The sequence below is a fragment of the Trichomycterus rosablanca genome, chromosome 20 (assembly GCF_030014385.1).
Source record: "Trichomycterus rosablanca isolate fTriRos1 chromosome 20, fTriRos1.hap1, whole genome shotgun sequence".
NCBI lineage: Eukaryota > Metazoa > Chordata > Actinopteri > Siluriformes > Trichomycteridae > Trichomycterus > Trichomycterus rosablanca.
Genome location: NC_086007.1, coordinates 3,504,628 through 3,526,593, shown reverse-complemented (window position 1 = coordinate 3,526,593; position 21,966 = coordinate 3,504,628). Strand labels below are relative to the sequence as shown.

The 21,966-nt window shown below is 40.9% G+C and overlaps 1 protein-coding gene across 1 annotated transcript in view; it reads right to left on the bottom strand.

The window, feature by feature from the left end:
• b3glcta (beta 3-glucosyltransferase a) overlaps positions 1-21,540 on the bottom strand; it is a 133,311-nt gene extending 111,771 nt beyond the window's left edge. The window contains exon 1 of the mRNA XM_063016791.1: positions 21,453-21,540. Within this exon, the coding sequence (XP_062872861.1) occupies positions 21,453-21,504 (52 nt within the window). The 5' untranslated portion in view covers positions 21,505-21,540. The remainder of the gene's footprint in view (positions 1-21,452) is intronic.
• Between the last annotated feature and the right edge of the window lie 426 nt (positions 21,541-21,966).

Sequence of the window (21,966 nt, the reverse complement as noted above, 5' to 3'; positions counted from 1 at the left end):
ATATATATATACACAGTGGGGGAAATAAGTATTTGATCCCCTGCTGATTTTGTAAGTTTACCCCCTTACAAAGACTTGAACAGTCTATCATTTTTATGGAAGGTTTATTTTAACAAAGAGAGACAGAATATCAACAAAAAATCCAGAAAAAAAACATTAAATAAAAGTTATAAATTAATTTGTATTTAATTAAGAGAAATAAGTATTTGATCCCCTACCAACCAGCAAGAATTCTGACCCCCACAGACCGGTTATGTGCCGATGAGGCACACAAATTAGTCCTGTCCCTGTATAAAAGACTCCTGTCACAGAAACAGTTTCTTCCGTTCAAATCTCTCGACCACCATGGGCAAGACCAAAGAGCTATCAAAGGACGTCAGGGACAAGATTGTAGACCTGCACAAGGCTGGAATGGGCTACAAGACCATCAGCAAGAAGCTTGGTGAGAAAGAGACCACTGTTGGTGCGATAATTCGAAAATGGAAGAAATACAAGATCACAGTCAATCACCCTCACTCTGGAGCTCCATGCAAGATCTCACCAGCATCACCAGTTTGCAGCATCACGCAGATGATTGTCAGTGAAACGCTCGATCGGCTTTCTAACGAGTTCGTGTTTTACTTCACAACTGGGAAAAGTTTGGAGGTTTTTAATTAGAAGCACATTTACAAAATAATGGATTCTATTCCTAATGGGACACACGCTTATAAATGTATTAGCATCGGGAAGAACAGAAGCTAAGGTAAGCAGTGGTTATGATTTTTTTTTTGCTGTGTTTTGGATTTTGGCCGCTGTGCCGTGATTTATCGAGCGCTTTTGTTCTGCAATAAAAACAAAACGTATCAGTTGAAGCTTTTAACTGGAACCTTCTTGTTACAGAAATTACATTCATTTGCACGATGACTAGGAAAGTAAAGGCACGAAGTAAAACAGCTAAATCACAAGGGCCAGTGATAGCTCAGTGGTTAAGGTACTGGACTAGTAAACAGAAGGTTGCCGGTTTAGCCCCGCCACCACCAAGTTGCCACTGTTGGGTCCCTGAGCAAGGCCCTTAACCCTCAATTGCTCATCGTGTTCCGCTCATTGTGTAAGTCGCTTTGGATAAAAGCGTCTGCTAAATGCTAAAAATGTAAATACACTCGCTAATCTGTTGTTGTTTTCTATCTCAACTTACAGATTATTTCTTTATTTCTGCGCTACATTTCCAATATATGTTTTGTATATATTGCATTGACTCGTGACTTGACTCGGACTCTAGCCTAAAGACTCGTGACCTGACCCGGACTCTAGCCTAAAGACTCATGACTTTGTGACTCGTATTTTGTGACTTGTGAACATCTCTGGTGGGAACTCCTCTATCTCTGGTTCCTCCTGTGTCTCAATGATAAGACCACCTAAAGACAAAATTACCACTCTCCATCAAGCTCTTACACCCCGCAGCCACCTTTACCCATCCATCCCAGCCCAGTTCATAAATTATAGAGCAATTATAATAAAAAGAAATGTGAACTGCAATTTGAAATGTAATCTGTAGTAAAGTAAAATGTGTCCTGAGCTCTACTTTAATAGAAGGTCGAGTTTATATAATAGTCTGCTGTAAATGTCACTTTGAAGGACTTAGTGGAAGCATGATTCCTTACCTGGGGTAGTTAGTGCCCTTTCTGGCTTTTTGGGTTACTTATATGACTAATTGAAGCGTCTTTTTGAGGTGCGCTGTTAAAATTTAATGAGCTTCCATAATCTTGTTGCATTTCCACATGACCTTTAAGGTGCACTTACTTTAAGATGTCGCTTCATGCCGTCCTTATTACTAAAGTCTCAAACGTTAATTGGCTCATTGCATTTTCTCTGCTCGTTTGAGGGTCGTGATCTATTTCTGACCTCCGTCACCATTTAAAATGCATCGTTTTATACGATTTATGTGTTAAACACTGATCAGCCATAACATTAAAACCACCTCCTTGTTTCTACACTCACTGTCCATTTTATCAGCTCCACTTACCATATAAAAGCACTTTGTAGTTCTACAATTACTGACTGTAGTCCATCTGTTTCTCTACATACTTTGTTAGCCCCCTTTCATGCTGTTCTTCAATGGTCAGGACCACCACAGGACCACCACAGAGCAGGTATTATTTAGGTGGTGAATCATTCTCAGCACTGCAGTGACACTGACATGGTGGTGGTGTGTTAGTGTGTGTTGTGCTGGTATGAGTGGATCAGACACAGCAGCACTGCTGGAGTTTTTAAACACCTCACTGCCACTGCTGGACTGAGAATAGTCCACCAACCAAAAATATCCAGCCAACAGCGCCCCGTGGGCAGCATCCTGTGACCACTGATTAAGATCTCAAAGATGACCGACTCAAACAGCAGCAATAGATGAGCGATCGTCTCTGACTTTACATCTCCAAGGGGGACCGACTAGGTAGGAGTGTCTAATAGAGTGGACAGTGAGTGGACACGGTGTTTAAAAACTCCAGCAGCGCTGCTGTGTCTGATCCACTCATACCAGCACAACACACACTAACACACCACCACCATGTCAGTGTCACTGCAGTGCTGAGAATGATCCACCACATAAATAATACCTGCTCTGTGGTGGTCCTGTGGGGGTCCTGACCATTGAAGAACAGCATGAAAGGGGGCAAAAAAAGTATGTAGAGAAACAGATGGACTACAGTCAGTAATTGTAGAACTATGTGGTAAGTGGAGCTGATAAAATGGACAGTGAGTGTAGAAACAAGGAGGTGGTTTTAATGTTATGGCTGATCAGTGTATTAGGGAATCATGTCACATTGTAAGAAGTCTGTAATAAGTAAGGACCTACGAGATGACAGTGGTCATATAATGGTCAATAATAACGGTCCATTACTATAAAGTTTCATTATTGGTATTTTTTACCAAAAATAAACCTGTTATAAAATTATGTTTCCATAATATTTGTTTTAATGTTTTAATTCTGTTTTGAACCAAAAAAATTACATGATTCAATCATGTCATTTTATTTTCATGTTTCATCATTGCTTTATCCCGGCTGGGGTCGCAGTGGGTCCGGCTTTTCTGGAATCACCGAGCGTGATACAATAACACACCCCAATCCATCGCTGGTCTCAGCCACCCTTCCCCTCCCTCAGAGACGCCAATTATGTCTATATGTAGACGCCTGACCGCCCACTGAGGATTCGAACCTTGGATCCCAGAGGTAGTGGGTTAGCAAGTAGTAATTTAGCACTGTGCCTCCCGAGCTCCTGATCCAATAATTTAAGTGGAAATGCAGAAATCGTACACTCCTGAAATGCTGATGTTAACTTAATGCACAGACACTTCTAACCACATGTGGGTTTTTTCCATGTGTCAACAAAGTTGATAAGCTCCGCCACAGCCTATAGAGTAAAAATAAAAGACGTCCTTGACTGGGTTATCTGATCGTTTAGCTATAAAACGAGCTCACAAACCAGCACGACTATTATTATATTAATTTATGCACACAAACAGATTCAGTCCCAGTTTTTCCTCTGATGCATTTCATCCGATTTGGGTCGGAAAGTGAAAAACAAATGAGCACCATGGGAATTGAACTAATGGTCATGCAAATGCGTCATTTCTCATAGCAACGCGGGACTGCGCTCAAAATCATGAAGCTTCCGTTCCAAGCCCTTGACACGCAGACATTTGTTGCTGCATTTCATTTAAAACCATTCACACTGCATTCAGGATGAAGGAATCAGATCCGCTGAACAGAAATCACACTTCACATCACAGTTTTTTGAGCAACCACATATCAACACTTCCGACGGATAAACAGGAATCCAATTAGCGGAGCCAAATTTTGCCTTTCTAAAGGCCAGTGATAGCTCAGTGGTTAAGGTACTGGACTAGTAAACAGAAGGTTGCCGGTTCAAGCCCCGCCACCACCAAGTTGCCACTGTTGGGTCCCTGAGCAAGACCCTTAACCCTCAATTGCTCATTGTGTAAGTCGCTTTGGATAAAAGCGTCTGCTAAATGCTGAAAATGTAAATGTAAAGGGAATTAAAACAACCCAGAGTGAATGAACACAGTTCAGCCATGACAGGTGTTTCGAGTATAAGTGTTGGAACAGATTAAAAATGCAACATTTGGCGTCGTGTCCTCGGCATCCTTCAGGAACACATCCAAGTCCAGCCAACATCTGTCGCAAACTTTTAAATCTTTTTATGGTCATCCCTGGAGAGCGGGAGCGAAGCCGAGATCTGCCATCACTCAGCTTGCTGTCAGCATGAGGTCGTGAGCACGTGCTCGACACTCTTCAACTAACTTTCCATCTTCAGTGATGTGCTCGTCCCCGCCGGAGAGGGAAATCAGAAAGAGATTTTTAAATCTTTAGCATTTTTTTCAAAAGACAGAAACGAGATTAGATAAAATGAATAAAATGAATAAAAGGAACTTATTTTACTCAGTACTTAACTCCCTCCATCTAGTCAGCAATAAGAGTCCCCAGCTTGTTTTAATACCATTTTTTGTAATTTATGCATTTTTCCCCTTTTTCTTTCTTTTTAGCTCGTCCAATTGCCCCATTGCGTCACGCTTCCTCTCCACCAATGCCGATCCCCGCTCTGATTAAGGAGAACGAAGCTAACCCACGCCCCCTCCGACACGTGGGCAGCAGCCGTATGCATCTTATCACCTACACTTTGACGAGTGCAGTGCAGCTCAGAACTGTGTACGGAGACTGTGCTGAGCCGCATTGCACTCGTCAAAGTGTAGGTGACAAATATATATATATATATATCCCCTGGGTCCGACTCTTTCTGGTGTTTTACATGACAGCAAAAAATATCTTGTCCTCAGTACACTCCACTGTCCGGCGACTACAAGCCTGTCTAAAAGGGCGTGTCATAGTCTCAGTCCTCCTTGGCCAGCATGCAGGTCAGTCAGTGCCAAGAATCCAGTAGCAAGAATCCAACAGGACTGAATTGAAGATGACTAGACAGGGAGCATACGAGGGTCGTTTTGGGTTGGTGTTGAATCGTACCTGCACCTTCAGCCCCTATTTGTTCGTCTTCTAACAGTTAAACCAAAAAAATAAAGTAAAAAATGAATTAAAAAAGGAAGAAAGTCATTACTCCCATGCAGCACCAGTTCATCGCTCCTCCACATGAGCTTTCCTTTTTTAATTTCCTCCCCTGCTGCTGTATTTTACTGGTCATAAACACCCCTTCAGTATTTATTTACTCACATTACAGTAAGCGCACACAGGTTCTCATTTGAGTGCTAAAAAAATAAACAAGAACTGAGATGAAATGATGCATCGGATCATAACAGTGAAGGGAAAAGTTCCGGTACTCCCCTGATGAGTGAAACTGTCTGTATCAGTAAATCTTTACATTACATTACAGTATTACAGTTTAAATTAAATTTATTTAGGCTTGCATTAATTTTACTTGTCTTGTACTAGATTTGTCAAGAGAACAAGAACAGATGAGCGTCACATAGCGCCCCCTGGGTAATGCACTTTATTTATAGTCAATACAGTCATTATGAATCACCCAGAAGCTGACAAGGAGAGAGCAAAAAAAAAAAGTACCCTCAAGAAAAATAGTACCGGCAAGCACTGGTTTAAAGATGCTTTTAATGACCATAACACAATTAATATGAAATGTACAGATCGAATGGGTGAAACCCTAAAAAAACTCAGCACGTTACGTGGAACATCGTGACCTTACTCTACCCATCTAGTGCAATTCTACCATAACAGTTCTTTAATAATAATTGTGGTCATTGTACATGAGGACAATGCACATGTGTTTAAATTGCAGATAACAAACTCAAACTCACAGAGCCACCGACTTGGCCAGGCGTCCACACAAACATTATTGGCTGTGTCTGAGGGAGGGAAGGTCTGACAGGGTCTCTTCCTGCTGCCACTGCAATATGCAATCTCAGGGACTTCAACTGCACAAATGGCATAGGGGTCACATGGTGCTTGTGGCTCTCTGTGTGAGAACTGTTACCACATCATATCACACAATTCATCTCTTTTAAGAAAATATGAAAATATCAGCGGCAAACTGGATCAAAATGTAATCAGGTGAACACGCGGAACGGTTCCGGTTCTGGTTCGCGAACTTGATTTTGAACCGGTTCCGCGTGTTCACCGGATTAAATTTTGATCCAGTTTGCCGCTGATATTTTCATATTTTCTTAAAAGAGATGAATTGTGTGATATGATGTGGTAACAGTGACCCAGACAGTACGAACGATGCTTAATGCAAAAAATAAAGTGTAACGTGGCTTATTGTACTAAAACAATGACTGATGAATTTGGGCAGTACAGAGCACTTATAACCTGTAATAACGGAGATAAATGTAGTGTTTCTATGTCTAATTTTAAGTACATTTAGCCACATGAAACTTTATTTTTACGTTACGCTTTTTCAACTCTCCCGTGAAGCTTCAGAACCCCGAGCTGCATAAACACCACACGTGAAGTAAATCCAGCTAACACAGATACATGTTGCATTTTAGAGTAGATTTGATGGTTATTTCACACAAATGGATGTTCGTGTTGTGGAACTTTAGTGTTTTATCGCTCAAGTCGAGCGCTGAGCAAATCGGCTATTTGTGTCGAGAGTCGCGGTGAGAGCAAAGCGCAAAATGCTTCTAACGTCGACGAACTAAAGAAAACAACAACTGCGACAAACACGTCTACGTCTTCTTATCACCAACAGCTGATTGATGCTTTTTACATAACAACGAACATCTGTAACAGCAGCACAAATGATCGCACATAATCTACACGCTCTGCCATGATATTACTACTCTTAACTTTCATTAAGTAACGCCCACCGATGATAACGCAGACTTGGTTCTTAAAAACTGGTGGAAACGTGCGTCGGTTCTCTACAAAACACCAAGGTTCTAAGAAACCTGAACAGAACTGGTTCAAGAACCATGGTTCTTTTGGTGGAAAAGCCCTATGAGAGGGCATGTGGTGAACTGGCTCTTCTTGATCAGATTTTGGATTGTGCAAGCGGCAGAGACTTCAGAGTTGGGAAGTGAAAGATCAAAAAATAAATATGTTCTTTATAGCGTGTATTGCGTCCAGGTTGTAAAGATCATTTTGGGACACGCTGTACATTTTCATATGAATAAACCGATTAATCATTTGATCTTAGGAATACTGACTGAATCCATCATCATGCTGCCCTAGCGCGACCTGTAACAATAAACGCTGTCTATGGGTTGTGAGCGTTCACCACGAATTCAGCCGATACAAGGAGCAAAATTTCTACTTTCTGATTCTGAACAAACGAGCTTTCATGCTTCATGTGTTACGAAAAGAAAAGACAAAAGCAGCACCTCTCTGTACAAGGGGATGATAATTACACAGCGAGCAGCATCAGCAAACTGCATTGTGTGTGAGAAACGTTCACACTTCACACTGGCTGCGGGTCGCATAGAATTACCGCACGTGTCTGCAGATTTGAGGAAAATTCAGCATTTTTGCAAATACCATCAAAAAACCATCAAGCTCCCTACCAAACCCCCCCCCCCACACACACACACACACTATTCATGAATCATGAATTCATACCCGATCAACAAGGTGAGAATGTTTTTATCATGATCTGCTGGTTTTGTTCCCAGATCTCGGTTTGTTTCCCTGCGGCAATCTGCAATCTGCTCTCCCAGGGGGGTTCTGTCAGGAGTCCCAAAAACTCAGCAACACCGGTTTAGTTCCCAGAAGGAAATAAGTGTGCTGGCGTGAAGCTGGACTGGAGCAAGCCCGGTATCATGGCTTCAGGGAAAGAGCAAATTTGCCAAAAAAAGAGCTGGCAAGTCTGAAAGCGAGAAACAGTAATGAATAGAAACACTTCCACCTGGAGTTTTATTCTGGACTAGTATGTAAACAATGTAATCGAAATAGAACATGATTATGGTTATTAGGTACGTCCCATCAAGAGTTCTTGGATCAGCCCACGGAACACGCTGACATAAAACTGGAAAAGTCTGTTACCATAACCGCCCTAATCGTTGGAACTCCATTTCTGATGGAACAAGGGCTCAGGATGAGCTTAGTATATTAAAAACAGGGTTAAGACCCTCCTTCTTAGATAAGCTTTTAATTAACGCTTTATTCCTTTTAACACGTGCACCTGCACTTTTAAATACTTTGATTTTATTCTGTATTTTAATTCCTTATAGGGCTGGCTTGATACCACTTTTTTATGTCTGATACCGATACTGCAAATTGGATATCTGCCGATACCGAACCCAAATCCGATACCGTCATTTCTCCTCTCAAAAAACTAAGCAGTAATAATACATGTCTCAATGCACCATGGTTAAACTAGCTATCTAAATAACAATGCTCAGACTGTGAAACAAATATTCTAAAGGAAAAGTTTGTGGTGTTAAAGTTCTGCCACCTCTTGAAACACTTTAACACAAACATTAGTTGCACTCGGCTGTTTTGCCTTTATCTTCATTGAGCTTGAAATAACTCCACACAGCTGACACGACGACAGCGCTACTAACAGGTTTCACTTACGTCCGAGCTGTTGTTCACGTGACACATCTCGCTCTACGGCGTGTCGTCCAAAGTGTCTACAAGTGAAAGATGTGGATGTCAATCAAACGCCATGGACCAATTAGAATTGACGCAGAGTTTGGTTGAGATTTTTCGTTAAAGTTCTGTCACATTTTTAGATGATTAAAAACCAAAGCGCTCTTATTTAAAACCTGCTGGATTTTGAAGAGAACGTCTGTGGCTAAATGAGAAACGGTGTAGTTTGTTTTATTTCATAACACTAATGGATTAATCGTCGAGGATGTGAGAGATCTCCAAGCCAGGACATGATAGGTTTAATTTGATCTCAGGTGAGCGATTTATCATTTATAAAGCGGTTTTTATTGTGTTTAAACAGTGTTTTTAGTTGTGGCAGTAGTAGATGATTTTTTAAAATGCTAAAAGTTTAAGTAGATCAGTGTGTTTTCATTTCTGAATGGCCTTATTTACATGAAGTGTTATTTACATTAAGCAACAGTATTGGATTACACGTTTTTTTCCTTCCAATATCCGATCCAGTGATTTGGGCCAATATCGAACCGATACCGATAATCGGATCGGTGCACCCCTAATTCCTTATGTCTGAAATTTATTTTACTGCCGAGCTGTGTTCGTCTGACTGTACTTGTTTAAAATCTCTGCCAACTTCAGTCAAGAGCACAGATTTTACGGTGACGTGCCAGCTCCTGTTGGGCGGGAGCCAGGTTAAAAGCTAAAACAAACACAAGATAGACGAATCGATTCTGCTTTAGCAGGTCACATCTGTGTGTTCAGTCAGCCGCTGTCATTTGGACGCTGTGTTGGTGGTTAGGTTACAGTGTTGCTTCAGAATGCAGCATTAAGATATAACAAAGGATACAATTTCTTCTAATTTTTATTATGAACGTCATGCTTCTAAGATAAAAGGGGCTGATTTTTATTCTTTTGGAGGTCACCAGAGTGGATCAGTGGTCTTTATCTTGCCCTGTCCTGAACAAACTGGTCTGTCACACCGACCACCGTCCTCCCTCACCGCATCCATAAACCTCCTCCTCGCCTTCCTCTCCTCCTTCTGCCAGACACTTCAAATAGCACTTAAAATATAACTCTCCACGTTCTGCCAGACGAGCTGGAGAGCGGCACAGATGTTTGACCTGGTTAAACGTGTTAGACCGGGTGTTAAACATAATCCAACATATTTCACCTATTATGCAGGATCTGGTTTATTGATTTTTATTTTGTATCGCACGTTTCCTGTCTATCAAGAAGGCATGTCGGAAGAGACTCATTCCCAGAGGGCACTCTTACATAAATACCTGGCAACCCTTCAGGCATGATCTGCATGTAGGTAATTACCATAACCTGAATGGGTTGCCCTTTGTGCAGGTGTGCAAGCTGACTTTAAATGCAAGTAATGTTTCCTATGGTTCATTTCCTTTATTCAGGATCCCATCTCAGTACTTATACCTTTATAACCGAACCCTCATGACCTTTATGAGAGGATCCTGAATAGGGTTTTCTGAATGACGCATATATGAAATTACCAGCACCTTTTATTTCCTCTATCGCTGTCAGATTCGACACTCGTGTGGGTTTCAGCTCTGTCGGTGAGGACTTGAAACACACCAACACCTAATTAAAGTTACTGTGTGGGAGAAAAGCCCTCACCGACTGTAGAAACCAAACCTGCAAAATCCTCAGTTCAGGCGCGATGTGTAGCTAATGCAGAACCACCAGTATTAAAGAGGTCGACGGCAGAAAATGAAATATAAAAACATGAACATCCTCACCGGGAAAACATATTAATCTCTCTCTCTCTCTCTCTCTCTCTCTCTCTCTCTCTCTCTCTCTCTCTCTCTCTCTCTCTCTACCTTTTGTTTACTGTTCACATAGAAAATCTCACCTCTGATATTAACGGTTAGCAATAAACACAATATTACAGGTTTTAAAACAGCACCAGGAACATGCCTGGGAAAAGGCGTTATGGTTTTATATACCATAATATACAACGCTGCATCCCAATCAAGCGGCCGCAGGTTGGACACGTGTCGGAGGGGGCGTGTGCTGATCCAACTCTCTTTGGTCAGATTGGAGATTCACAATTGGGAATCGGAAATGACTAAATTGGGAGATAAATAGGGGAATAGACTCACGTGTAACGATTCAAATCGGTTTACATGTACAATGAATAGATATTCATTTTAAACAGCAGAAGGTGCTGGCACTATTTACCTCGCCAGGTTGACGTCACTACAGGGTTGCCAGGTTCGAAATTTTCCAGCCAAATTTATTTATGTCAGGATACTTTTTTTATTTGTATTAATCATAATTATTTATTTAATGTGGGATTTATTTCATTTCAGTTTTTTTTTTACACTAAAAGGGAAATGTGCAGCATTGTTTTGCATAGTTTGTACCTACCTTAGAAATAAAAGGATATTCATTGTTAAATAAATAAAAGATCATCACAAATACAGTATTTTATTTTATTTTGTTAATAATTCCTTTTACCTTTTAATAATAAAAAGAAACTTTTTCATAATTTGTCTTCAGTTTCAAAAATCGTATCGTGAAGCCAGTATCATGAATCACATCGCGGGTAGAGTGTAGCGTTACATCCCTAATTATTGATGTAGAACACTATACAACAGTTAGTTCCCATCGAGTAATCTGATCGGACAAGGAATCGAAGAGTATTTACTCTATGTATTATTCTGTTTTACATGTGTATGAACCGCTAGATACATTTACAATCATTAGCACTTAGACTACACTGAGTGATTCAATGATCCAAGATGCTTCTTGGAAGCTTTGTATTCCAAGTATTTGGAAGGCTGCTGGTTCAAAGCCCCATCACTGCCAGACTGCCACTGTTGGGGCCTTTGATCAAAGTCCCTTAACCCTTAATTGCTTTGACTGTATACTATCTCAACTGTAAATCACTTTGGGTAAAAGTGATGCCATAAATGTACTCTCTGATCATACTGACTCAACAGACTAGACATACATGGTACAAAGTAGTAGGCTTGTGGTAAGGTGTACACCTAACTAAACCAAGTCTAGTGTCCAGGAACGAGTTTGTATTGCCTGGCATCAATCCCAAACTTTTTGTGCTCACAAAGTAAAAGAAACAATTACAGGTAAATGAAATCATGATCTAATACATGGCGCAGATTAAACTGTTGTATAAAAGCAATACCACACGAGACGTCGTGCTGTTATACTGAATATCAGCTCGCTGTGATTAGGTCGTAGGTACGTGCCAACACTGACACAAATTATTCCTGTGATGAATACTTTTTAAGGCACTTTGCTTGAAGCTCACTGCAAAAACAGTGTTAGTTTGTGTTGTTTCAGCTCAGAGTTTATTGGATTTAAAATGAAACAGACTGAACTTGAACAGTAAGCAGACTTTTTATGAAAAGGGTAACGCCGGGTTAAAAGGCTGCAGTGCTCAGTGTTGGCGTCGGTTTGATTGCACCTATGACCACTGGCTGAACCATAAAGGAAAATCAGCACTTTTTTAATAGGTAGCTCCACGTTTCAGGGGATTAAATGTAATTGGTCATAAATCCTGACTGCTGTGACTCACGGACACGACCAGATGTTGAGTATCTTGCTGGCTCGGCAGCCATTATTAGTTCCTCTTCGTTTCAGCGCTTTAATTTGGTCTCTAGGAAGTGAAGTGATGTCTTCTTTAATATCTACACAGGAGCAGTAAAACGGTTTCTGTTCACTTCATTAATCGACACGTTATCAGGGCTGTAGGCGCCGAACGTTACAGTTTTAATTCTAGCGCGGTTAAACACGACCTTTTCCCTAAACATTAATGCATTTGTGTCCTTTTAAAAGTTTATTAAGTAAAACACGCTAGCACACCAGAACTGACATTTCAAACTCCTCGGTTCTAAACTCAGCTCTGCCATCCGGCTACATGAACAACGATTGGCTTGATGTTCATACAGGGCGGGAAACCGGACCAGGGCTTCTCATAATGATTGATGGTGCCTGCACAGAGACAAGGAGATAACGTGGACAGGGTGTGGCTCTCGATACACAAAGCTGATCTGCAAATGAACTCGCCTCGTGCGGGTACTGCGCACGTGTCGGAGGGGCCATGTGACAGTCTAGCTCACCTCAATCAGCAGAGGAGATCATCAACAGTACAGAGGAAGCCTAATGCAATCAGGTAATTGGATACGACTAGATTGGGAGGAAAATTGGGGGAAAATACAATAAAAAAAGTTTATTGTGGCTTTTCTGAAATCTGTTGGGTCACAAATATACATACAGCAACGTCCAACATTCTAAATTGTCATCTTACATTTACTTAAATTAGTGGATGTTTTTATTTAAAATAACTTATAAATGTGGCTAAATACAATTTAAGCACAGAGTGGGTTAAGGACATTGGTCAGCGGGCGACTTGGCAGTGGGCGAGCTCGAGCTGGCGGACTTCTTATGGCTAGTCTTGTACTTTGACTTTCCCTTTGGGATTAATAGAGTGATCTATCTAAGCTATCAATGCCCTAATGTAACTCTATGGCATCCACAACAGGAACGGTAGTTACTCGTCACACAAGATTCATCAGTTCAGAAGATTATATCGAACACACTCATGGACAATTTAGTGTCTCCAATTCACCTCACTTGCTCGTCTTTGGACTGTGAGAGGAAACCGGAGCACCCGGAGGAAACCCACGCAGACACGGGGAGAACATGCAAACTCCACACAGAAAGGACCCGGGCCGCCCCACCTAGGAGTCGAACCCAGGACCTTCTCGCTGTGAGGCGACAGTGCTACCCACCGTGCCGCCCCTCTAAATCTACCGTAGAAACGACCAGGAAATGTGGGATCAGGTTTTAAAATGTACCTTATTCCCTACAATAATAATCCGCCATTACACACAGCCATTAACAGAACCACTTCAGGACAGGTTTAATAGAAGCTCCTTCAAAATGCAAATATTAAAGTGCTGTTGTTTTTCCTCTCCCGTGTCACTGGAACTCCAGTCGAGCAATATCGCACGAGCTATTGAAGTGAAACATTAGCACACTGAGAGCTTTGCTTTTAATCTCTACTGGGCTTTCTGTTTAAGCATCTCAGTGGGCCTAACAAAAGTACAGCGGTGGAGGATTTTATATTTCAAACACAAGGCATGTTGTCATTTAAAATATACACTCTAGCCCTGCTGTCATAAATAATAAAGCATGTGGACTAAACCTTCAGCATAAAAAACACTTTAATAGACTGAGAAAACGGTCTTTGGAGAAAAACAGTAAACAAATAGTGAGGGGTGTTTTTAAACAAACAGAAGAAAAATGTGTTAATGCTACACTTCACACTATGTGTTTTAGCCCAGTTGTACAGTTTTTATTGATGACAATTGTGGCAATCTGGTCCCACTTTACTGTGTGCAAGATGTAATGTAAAGCCTCCACAAGGGGGCGTTTGTGTACAAGTTAATTCCATGTTTATGTGCCTGTTAAGATTTGTTCATATAATCATTATTATTTTTTCCTGCGACCCATTTTAAAACACCCTGGAGTAGGTGACAGTTCTAGCAGTGACAATTTGTACAACCCCAAATCAGAAAAAGTTGGGACAGTACGGACAATGCACATAAAATAAAAAATGCTTAAGACGTGTTTGCAGGAAGAACGGGACAAAATAAAAGCTGAAACACTAAATCGATTTGTATCCTCGGTGCCAAAACGCCTTTTAAGTGTGGTGAAAAGGAACGGCAACATTACAAAGTGGCAAATGCTTTACCGTCCCAACTTTTTTTGGCATGTGTTGCAGGCCTGAAATGCAGGAATGGATGTTTATTAATAAATGAAATGAAGTTGAGCAGATAAAACATGAAAATATCTCAGGTTCATCCTGTCTGACATCAAATAAATAAGTAAATAAAAATAAGTCAATGTAAGAAACTCTGTGTTTGTTTTATTATTTGCATCTTCCATGTCACCTACTTCAGGGTTTTTTAAATTGAGGTCAAAAAATGGGTCGCAGAGACAAATAATAATGATTAAATAAACTAATTTTAACAGGCACATAAACATAGAATTAACTTGCACACGAACGCCCCATTGTTACATCTTGTAAACCACAGTGGGACCAGATTGCCACAATTTTCATTAATCATGGACAAAACCCTGGTCTACTCTAAGCAGACTGACCACAGTACTCCCATCCTTCACACAGTACAACAAACTTTCAAAAAAGTCAATACTGTGGGTATACAATTACTGACTATTGCCATCTATTGCTCTGTACATTCCTACTCTATCAATCATAAGTGACCTCCATAGGTCCACTGACCAGATGTTGGCCTGTTTTCAGCACTGTATTGACTCTCCAGACCACCCAAGGAGGACGGGGGTCCCTGCTGAGTCTGTTTCCTCTCAAGGTTTCTCCTTGCCACCGTTGCCTCGGCTTGCTCAACAGGGTTTTTGGTCTGTTGGTCCTGGATTCTGTAAAGTTGCTTCGAGACAATGTCCATTGTAAAAAGCGCTATACAAATAAATTTGACCCGACCTGACCTGACCTTCAGTCTTCACCGGTTACCTTCTGCATTTCATATTCAGTACAAGGTTCTTCTTAAGACATATAAAGCTCAGCACGGCCTCTTCATCACCTGGTTAAGCTTCTTCATCAGTATGTCTCGTACCTCATGAGCGCAAACTTTACGCCTTCTTGATGTTCCAAGGTTTAAACTAACCGCCATGTGTGGTCCATCATTTGGTGTTGTAACCCCCTAACTTGTGGAATGTTCTTCCTAAGTTTAGTTGAGCATGGGAAAGGATTTATATAAATGAAAGTCATGACAACACTGATGATGATCATGGTAAAAAATGTATGAGGAGCACTTCACAAATCAGATCTACTGTAGATTTATAAGCCAGGTTTGTTTACACACTTCATGCTAAGCACCCTTCTCCCAACAGAACTCTCATCCTCCCTCTGCACATGCCCAAACTGTCTCAATCTGGCCCAAGTTTGTCTCCAAAATATCCTTTCTGACCTATCTCTCTGATAAACTAGCTCCTAATCTTGTCCATCCTCGTCCCTTGTCCAACCACAGCGATAATCAAATTTTCATCTCTGCCACCTTCGGCTTGTTAAAACATCAAAATTAATTCCACATTATTTCAAAAATATTTATTCATTAACTTTATAAATCTAAAGTCCCAAGTTCTACTTTTTTAATCACAATAATAATCCTGTCAATAATAATAATAATAAAATTATTATTATAAAATAATAATAATAAAAACCCACCGGTCTTAGTGGGTTCAACAGATTAGAAATTAGTTTAAAGACTAGAGATTCGGTGCAAACAGGGACTTGAGAAATGCCCATCTGTTCCGGAGCGGAAACGGAGGAGCTGTTGTTGCAGAATGGCTTTCCAATTAAACCCAATGATCCCAAAACAGAAGGTAATGTTGATGCGCTTTACACCAACAGCAGCAAAAAAAACACTTTTAGGAACTGACTGCACTGACATTATATATTGGGACGGGGAGGTAAACCTCCGTTATCTTCCTCTCACTCTCTTGTTTAACGCTCCTGCTTAAAGTCCATGAATTTGGCCTTTAAATAATGTGTATGTATCAGGTGCTGTGCTCAGATGGGCTATTTAAATCCGGCCTGCCTGGAACATGGTTTGGGTCTGGTAGATATAATTTGGCAAAAATCACACTGGGCTGGTTTACAATGAATTGGACAGGTTTTAAAAACCCTGAACAGACTAGAAACAGGCAATCCAATCTGGCAGGACTGCTGGGCATTCAAACCAATGTAGAACTACAGCCAATATGCAAAAATACTCCACGGCTTTGGATTTAGCAATCGAGACTTGCAGTACGAAGAAAAATACTGAATGTAATGAACTCTGGCACTGTTAAACGAACGTGTTTATTAAAAACAAATCAACCACAACCAGCACAAAACCACGGTTCACAAACAATGATTATTTAACACCTATTTCACCTTAATGTGCCTTATTTATTATTATCTTTTATTCATGGCAGAACAAATGAGTACAAAATACAAAATAGTAGCCAGTAGTGTGTGATTCTTCAACTATCCAAATAAATAAAAAAATACATTTATAACTTTTTATATTAAATACTATTATATATAATATTGTATGTATTATTTAATACATTATATAATACTATATTATAATATACACCGATCAGCCACAACATTAAAACCACCTTGTTTCTACACTCACTGTCCATTTTATCAGCTCCACTTACCATATAGAAGCACTTTGTAGTTCTACAATTACTGACTGTAGTCCATCTGTTTCCCTACATGCTTTGTTAGCCCCTTTTCACCCTGTTCTTTAATGGTCAGGACTCTCCCAGGACCACCACAGAGCAGGTATTATTTAGGTGGTGGATCATTCTCAGCACTGCAGTGACACTGACATGGTGGTGGTGTGTTAGTGTGTGTTGTGCTGGTATGAGTGGATCAGACACAGCAGCGCTGCTGAAGTTTTTAAACACCTCAGTGTCACTGCTGGACTGAGAATAGTCCACCAACCAAAAATATCCAGCCAACAGCGCCCTGTGGGCAGCGTCCTGTGACCACTGATGAAGGTCTAGAAGATGACCAACTCAAACAGCAGCAATGAGCAGATGCGCGATCGTCTCTGACTTTACATCTACAAGGTGGACCAACTAGGTAGGAGTGTCTAATAGAGTGGACAGTGAGTGGACACGGTATTTAAAAACTCCAGCAGTGCTGCTGTGTCTGATCCACTCATACCAGCACAACACACACTAACACACCACCACCATGTCAGTGTCACTGCAGTGCTGAGAATGATCCACCACTTAAATAATACCTGCTCTGTGGTGGTCCTGTGGGGGTCCTGACCATTGAGGAACAGGGTGAAAGCAGGTTAACAAAAGTATGTAGAGAAACAGATGGACAACAGTCAGTAATTGTAGAACTACAAAGTGCTTCTATATGGTAAGTGGAGCTGATAAAATGGACAGTGAGTGTAGAAACAAGGAGGTGGTTTTAATGTTATGGCTGATCAGTGTACAATATAATGTAATTATATAGTAATAATAATGTAATATTATTTTAAAGCAGCCAGGAACTCTGTATATTACATCATGTATATTGTTATAGGGGAAACATGTTCAATTCAGATCAATGCAAAGACTTTATAATCACGACCAAGCATACAAACATGCAGCCTACATAAATAAATACCAGTAGAGGAACAGGTCGGTATAAAGGAGCTTATTAACCTTCATCATTACAGTGTTGTAGGATACCAAACAAAGTGTGTTTACAAGTAACTCGTTACAGCTCACTAATGAGAGCCCTGTCTGTGCTTACTAGATACCACATTAACCATCAGTCTACCACAGTAAACATAGTGTGCCTCATTAACCATTCATTCATTTACTGTCTGTTTTACCACTGCTTCATCCTGTTCAGGATCCAGGATCACGATGGGTCCAATTCAACGGGCAAAAGGTAGGAAACACCCAGGACAGGTCACCAGTCCAGCACAGGGCAAACACACACACACACACACACACACACACACACACACAGGGCAATTTTAGAAGCTCAGATTCACTTAGATGTCGTTTGGACTGTGGGAGGAAACCGGAGCTCCCAGTGGAAACCCACACAGACACAAGGAGAACATGCAAACTCCACACAGAAAGGACCCGGACCGCCCCACCTGGGAATCAAACCCAGAACCTTCGTGCTGTGAGGCGACACACAGAGACACCATGCAGCCCACAGTAACCATAGCATACCACATTAACCAGTGTACCCTATTATCCCCAGTCTACCACATATTATAAACCAGTCTACCACTGTTACAATAATCTAAACCAGTCTACCACTGGTGTCATGATATAAACCAGTCTACCACTGGTATCATGATATAAACCAGTCTACCACTGTCACCATAATCTAAACCAGTCTACCACTGGTATCATGATATAAACCAGTCTACCACTGTCACCATAATCTAAACCAGTCTACCACTGTTACCATAATGTAAACCAGTCTACCACTGTTACCATAAGCTAAACCAGTCTACCACTCTCACCATAATCTAAACCAGTCTACCACTGTCACCATAATCTAAACCAGTCTACCACTCTCACCATAATCTAAACCAGTCTACCACTGTCACCATAATCTAAACCAGTCTACCACTGTCACCATAATCTAAACCAGTCTACCACTGTCACCATAATGTAAACCAGTCTACCACTGTCACCATAATCTAAACCAGTCTACCACTCTCACCATAATCTAAACCAGTCTACCACTCTCACCATAATCTAAACCAGTCTACCACTGTCAGCATAATCTAAACCAGTCTACCACTCTCACCATAATCTAAACCAGTCTACCACTCTCACCATAATCTAAACCAGTCTACCACTGTCACCATAATCTAAACCAGTCTACCACTGTCACCATAATCTAAACCAGTCTACCACTGTCACCATAATGTAAACCAGTCTACCACTGTCACCATAATCTAAACCAGTCTACCACTGTCACCATAATGTAAACCAGTCTACCACTGTCACCATAATCTAAACCAGTCTACCACTGTCACCATAATCTAAACCAGTCTACCACTGTCACCATAATGTAAACCAGTCTACCACTGTCACCATAATCTAAACCAGTCTACCACTGTCACCATAATGTAAACCAGTCTACCACTCTCACCATAATCTACACCAGTCTACCACTCTCACCATAATCTACACCAGTCTACCACTCTCACCATAATCTAAACCAGTCTACCACTGTCAGCATAATCTAAACCAGTCTACCACTGTCAGCATAATCTAAACCAGTCTACCACTGTCACCATAATCTAAACCAGTCTACCACTGTCACCATAATCTAAACCAGTCTACCACTCTCACCATAATCTACACCAGTCTACCACTCTCACCATAATCTAAACCAGTCTACCACTCTCACCATAATCTAAACCAGTCTACCACTCTCACCATAATCTAAACCAGTCTACCACTGTCAGCATAATCTAAACCAGTCTACCACTGTCACCATAATCTAAACCAGTCTACCACTGTTACCATAATCTAAACCAGTCTACCACTGTCACCATAATCTAAACCAGTCTACCACTCTCACCATAATCTAAACCAGTCTACCACGGTCACCATAATCTAAACCAGTCTACCACTGTCACCATAATCTAAACCAGTCTACCACTGTCACCATAATCTAAACCAGTCTACCACTGTCAGCATAATCTAAACCAGTCTACCACTGTCACCATAATATAAACCAGTCTACCACTGTCAGCATAATCTAAACCAGTCTACCACTGTCACCATAATCTAAACCAGTCTACCACTGTTACCATAATCTAAACCAGTCTACCACTGTCACCATAATCTAAACCAGTCTACCACTGTCACCATAATCTAAACCAGTCTACCACTGTCACCATAATCTAAACCAGTCTACCACTGTTACCATAATCTAAACCAGTCTACCACTGTTACAATAATCTAAACCAGTCTACCACTGTCACCATAATCTAAACCAGTCTACCACTGTCACCATAATCTAAACCAGTCTACCACTGTTACAATAATCTAAACCAGTCTACCACTGTCACCATAATCTAAACCAGTCTACCACTGTTACCATAATCTAAACCAGTATACCACTGTTACAATAATCTAAACCAGTCTACCACTGTTACAATAATCTAAACCAGTCTACCACTGTTACAATAATCTAAACCAGTCTACCACTGTCACCATAATCTAAACCAGTCTACCACTCTCACCATAATCTAAACCAGTCTCCCACTGTTACCATAATCTAAACCAGTCTACCACTCTCACAATAATCTAAACCAGTCTACCACTGTTACCATAATCTAAACCAGTCTACCACTGTCACCATAATCTAAACCAGTCTACACTGTCAGCATAATCTAAACCAGTCTACCACTGTCAGCATAATCTAAACCAGTCTACACTGTCAGCATAATCTAAACCAGTCTACACTGTCAGCATAATCTAAACCAGTCTACCACTGTTACCATAATCTAAACCAGTCTACACTGTCAGCATAATCTAAACCAGTCTACCACTGTTACCATAATCTAAACCAGTCTACCACTGTCACCATAATCTAAACCAGTCTACACTGTCAGCATAATCTAAACCAGTCTACCACTGTTACCATAATCTAAACCAGTCTACCACTGTCACCATAATCTAAACCAGTCTACACTGTCAGCATAATCTAAACCAGTCTACCACTGTCACCATAATCTAAACCAGTCTACCACTGTCACCATAATCTAAACCAGTCTACCACTGTCACCATAATCTAAACCAGTCTACCACTGTCACCATAATGTAAACCAGTCTACCACTGTCACAATAACTATAATCAGGTTTATGTTGATGGCATGTTTACCTGTTACTCTATACACATGTGCTGAATGAAACTAAAGGAAGCCAGTAATGATTGTATGGTCAGATTAGTTTTATTTGCGTCCACAAATCCTTCGTTTTTGCACAATTAAAGTTTATCTGCGAGATAAAATCACTTCAAAACATGAGACTGACAGTCAAGATCACTCAGCAAGTCCAAAAGAAGCTCAAATCCTCCAACAGGAGACATTTCACATGTGCTACTCCACAAAGCTTTTACAGTGTTAGTGAACTCCAGTCAGTCTGGGTTTGATTTCTATATTTTGTAGCTGTTTGAGAGTAAAACTTCCTCTTTACTTCCTCCTGCATTTCTGCACTGAAACTCCTGAATGTAGAATCGAGTCTCACTCCAGCTGATCAGCAGAAGTATCACATGCGAACACTTTGTCTGGACTGGGATTAAAGAGCACAGAGACACACTTACCGAGCGAGGAAACGAGAAAAGCTGCAGGAATCAATCCGACATGAACCATCATTCAGGTCTGTTCGCTTTGATCGCTCCAGAAAACTGGATCAGTCCGTTATGAGGGAAAAAGCACCGCACTGATTCCTACATACTTACACACACGCTTCCTGTTGAGGGGAAATGGTGTCAGTGTCGCCCTCTGCTGGACAACATGAGCTACACTCGCGCTTCTTTTACATTTACGGCGTGGGTTTCCTCTAGATGCTCCGGTTTTCATCCCACAGTCCAAAAACATGCAGCCAGGTTAATTGCAGACAATGAATTGTCCCATAAATACCTAGCCGCTAGGATGCATAAACCAGTGCATTGTAGAGCAGGTCCCAAGCCCGGATAAATAAGGAGGGTTGTGTCAGGAAGGGCATCCGGCGTAAAAACTGTGCCAAATCAATAATGCGGATCGGTGACTCCTAACGGGAGCAGCCGAGGAAATAGAGCTCCAAAGCGATCTACATTGTTTATTTTATTTGTTTAT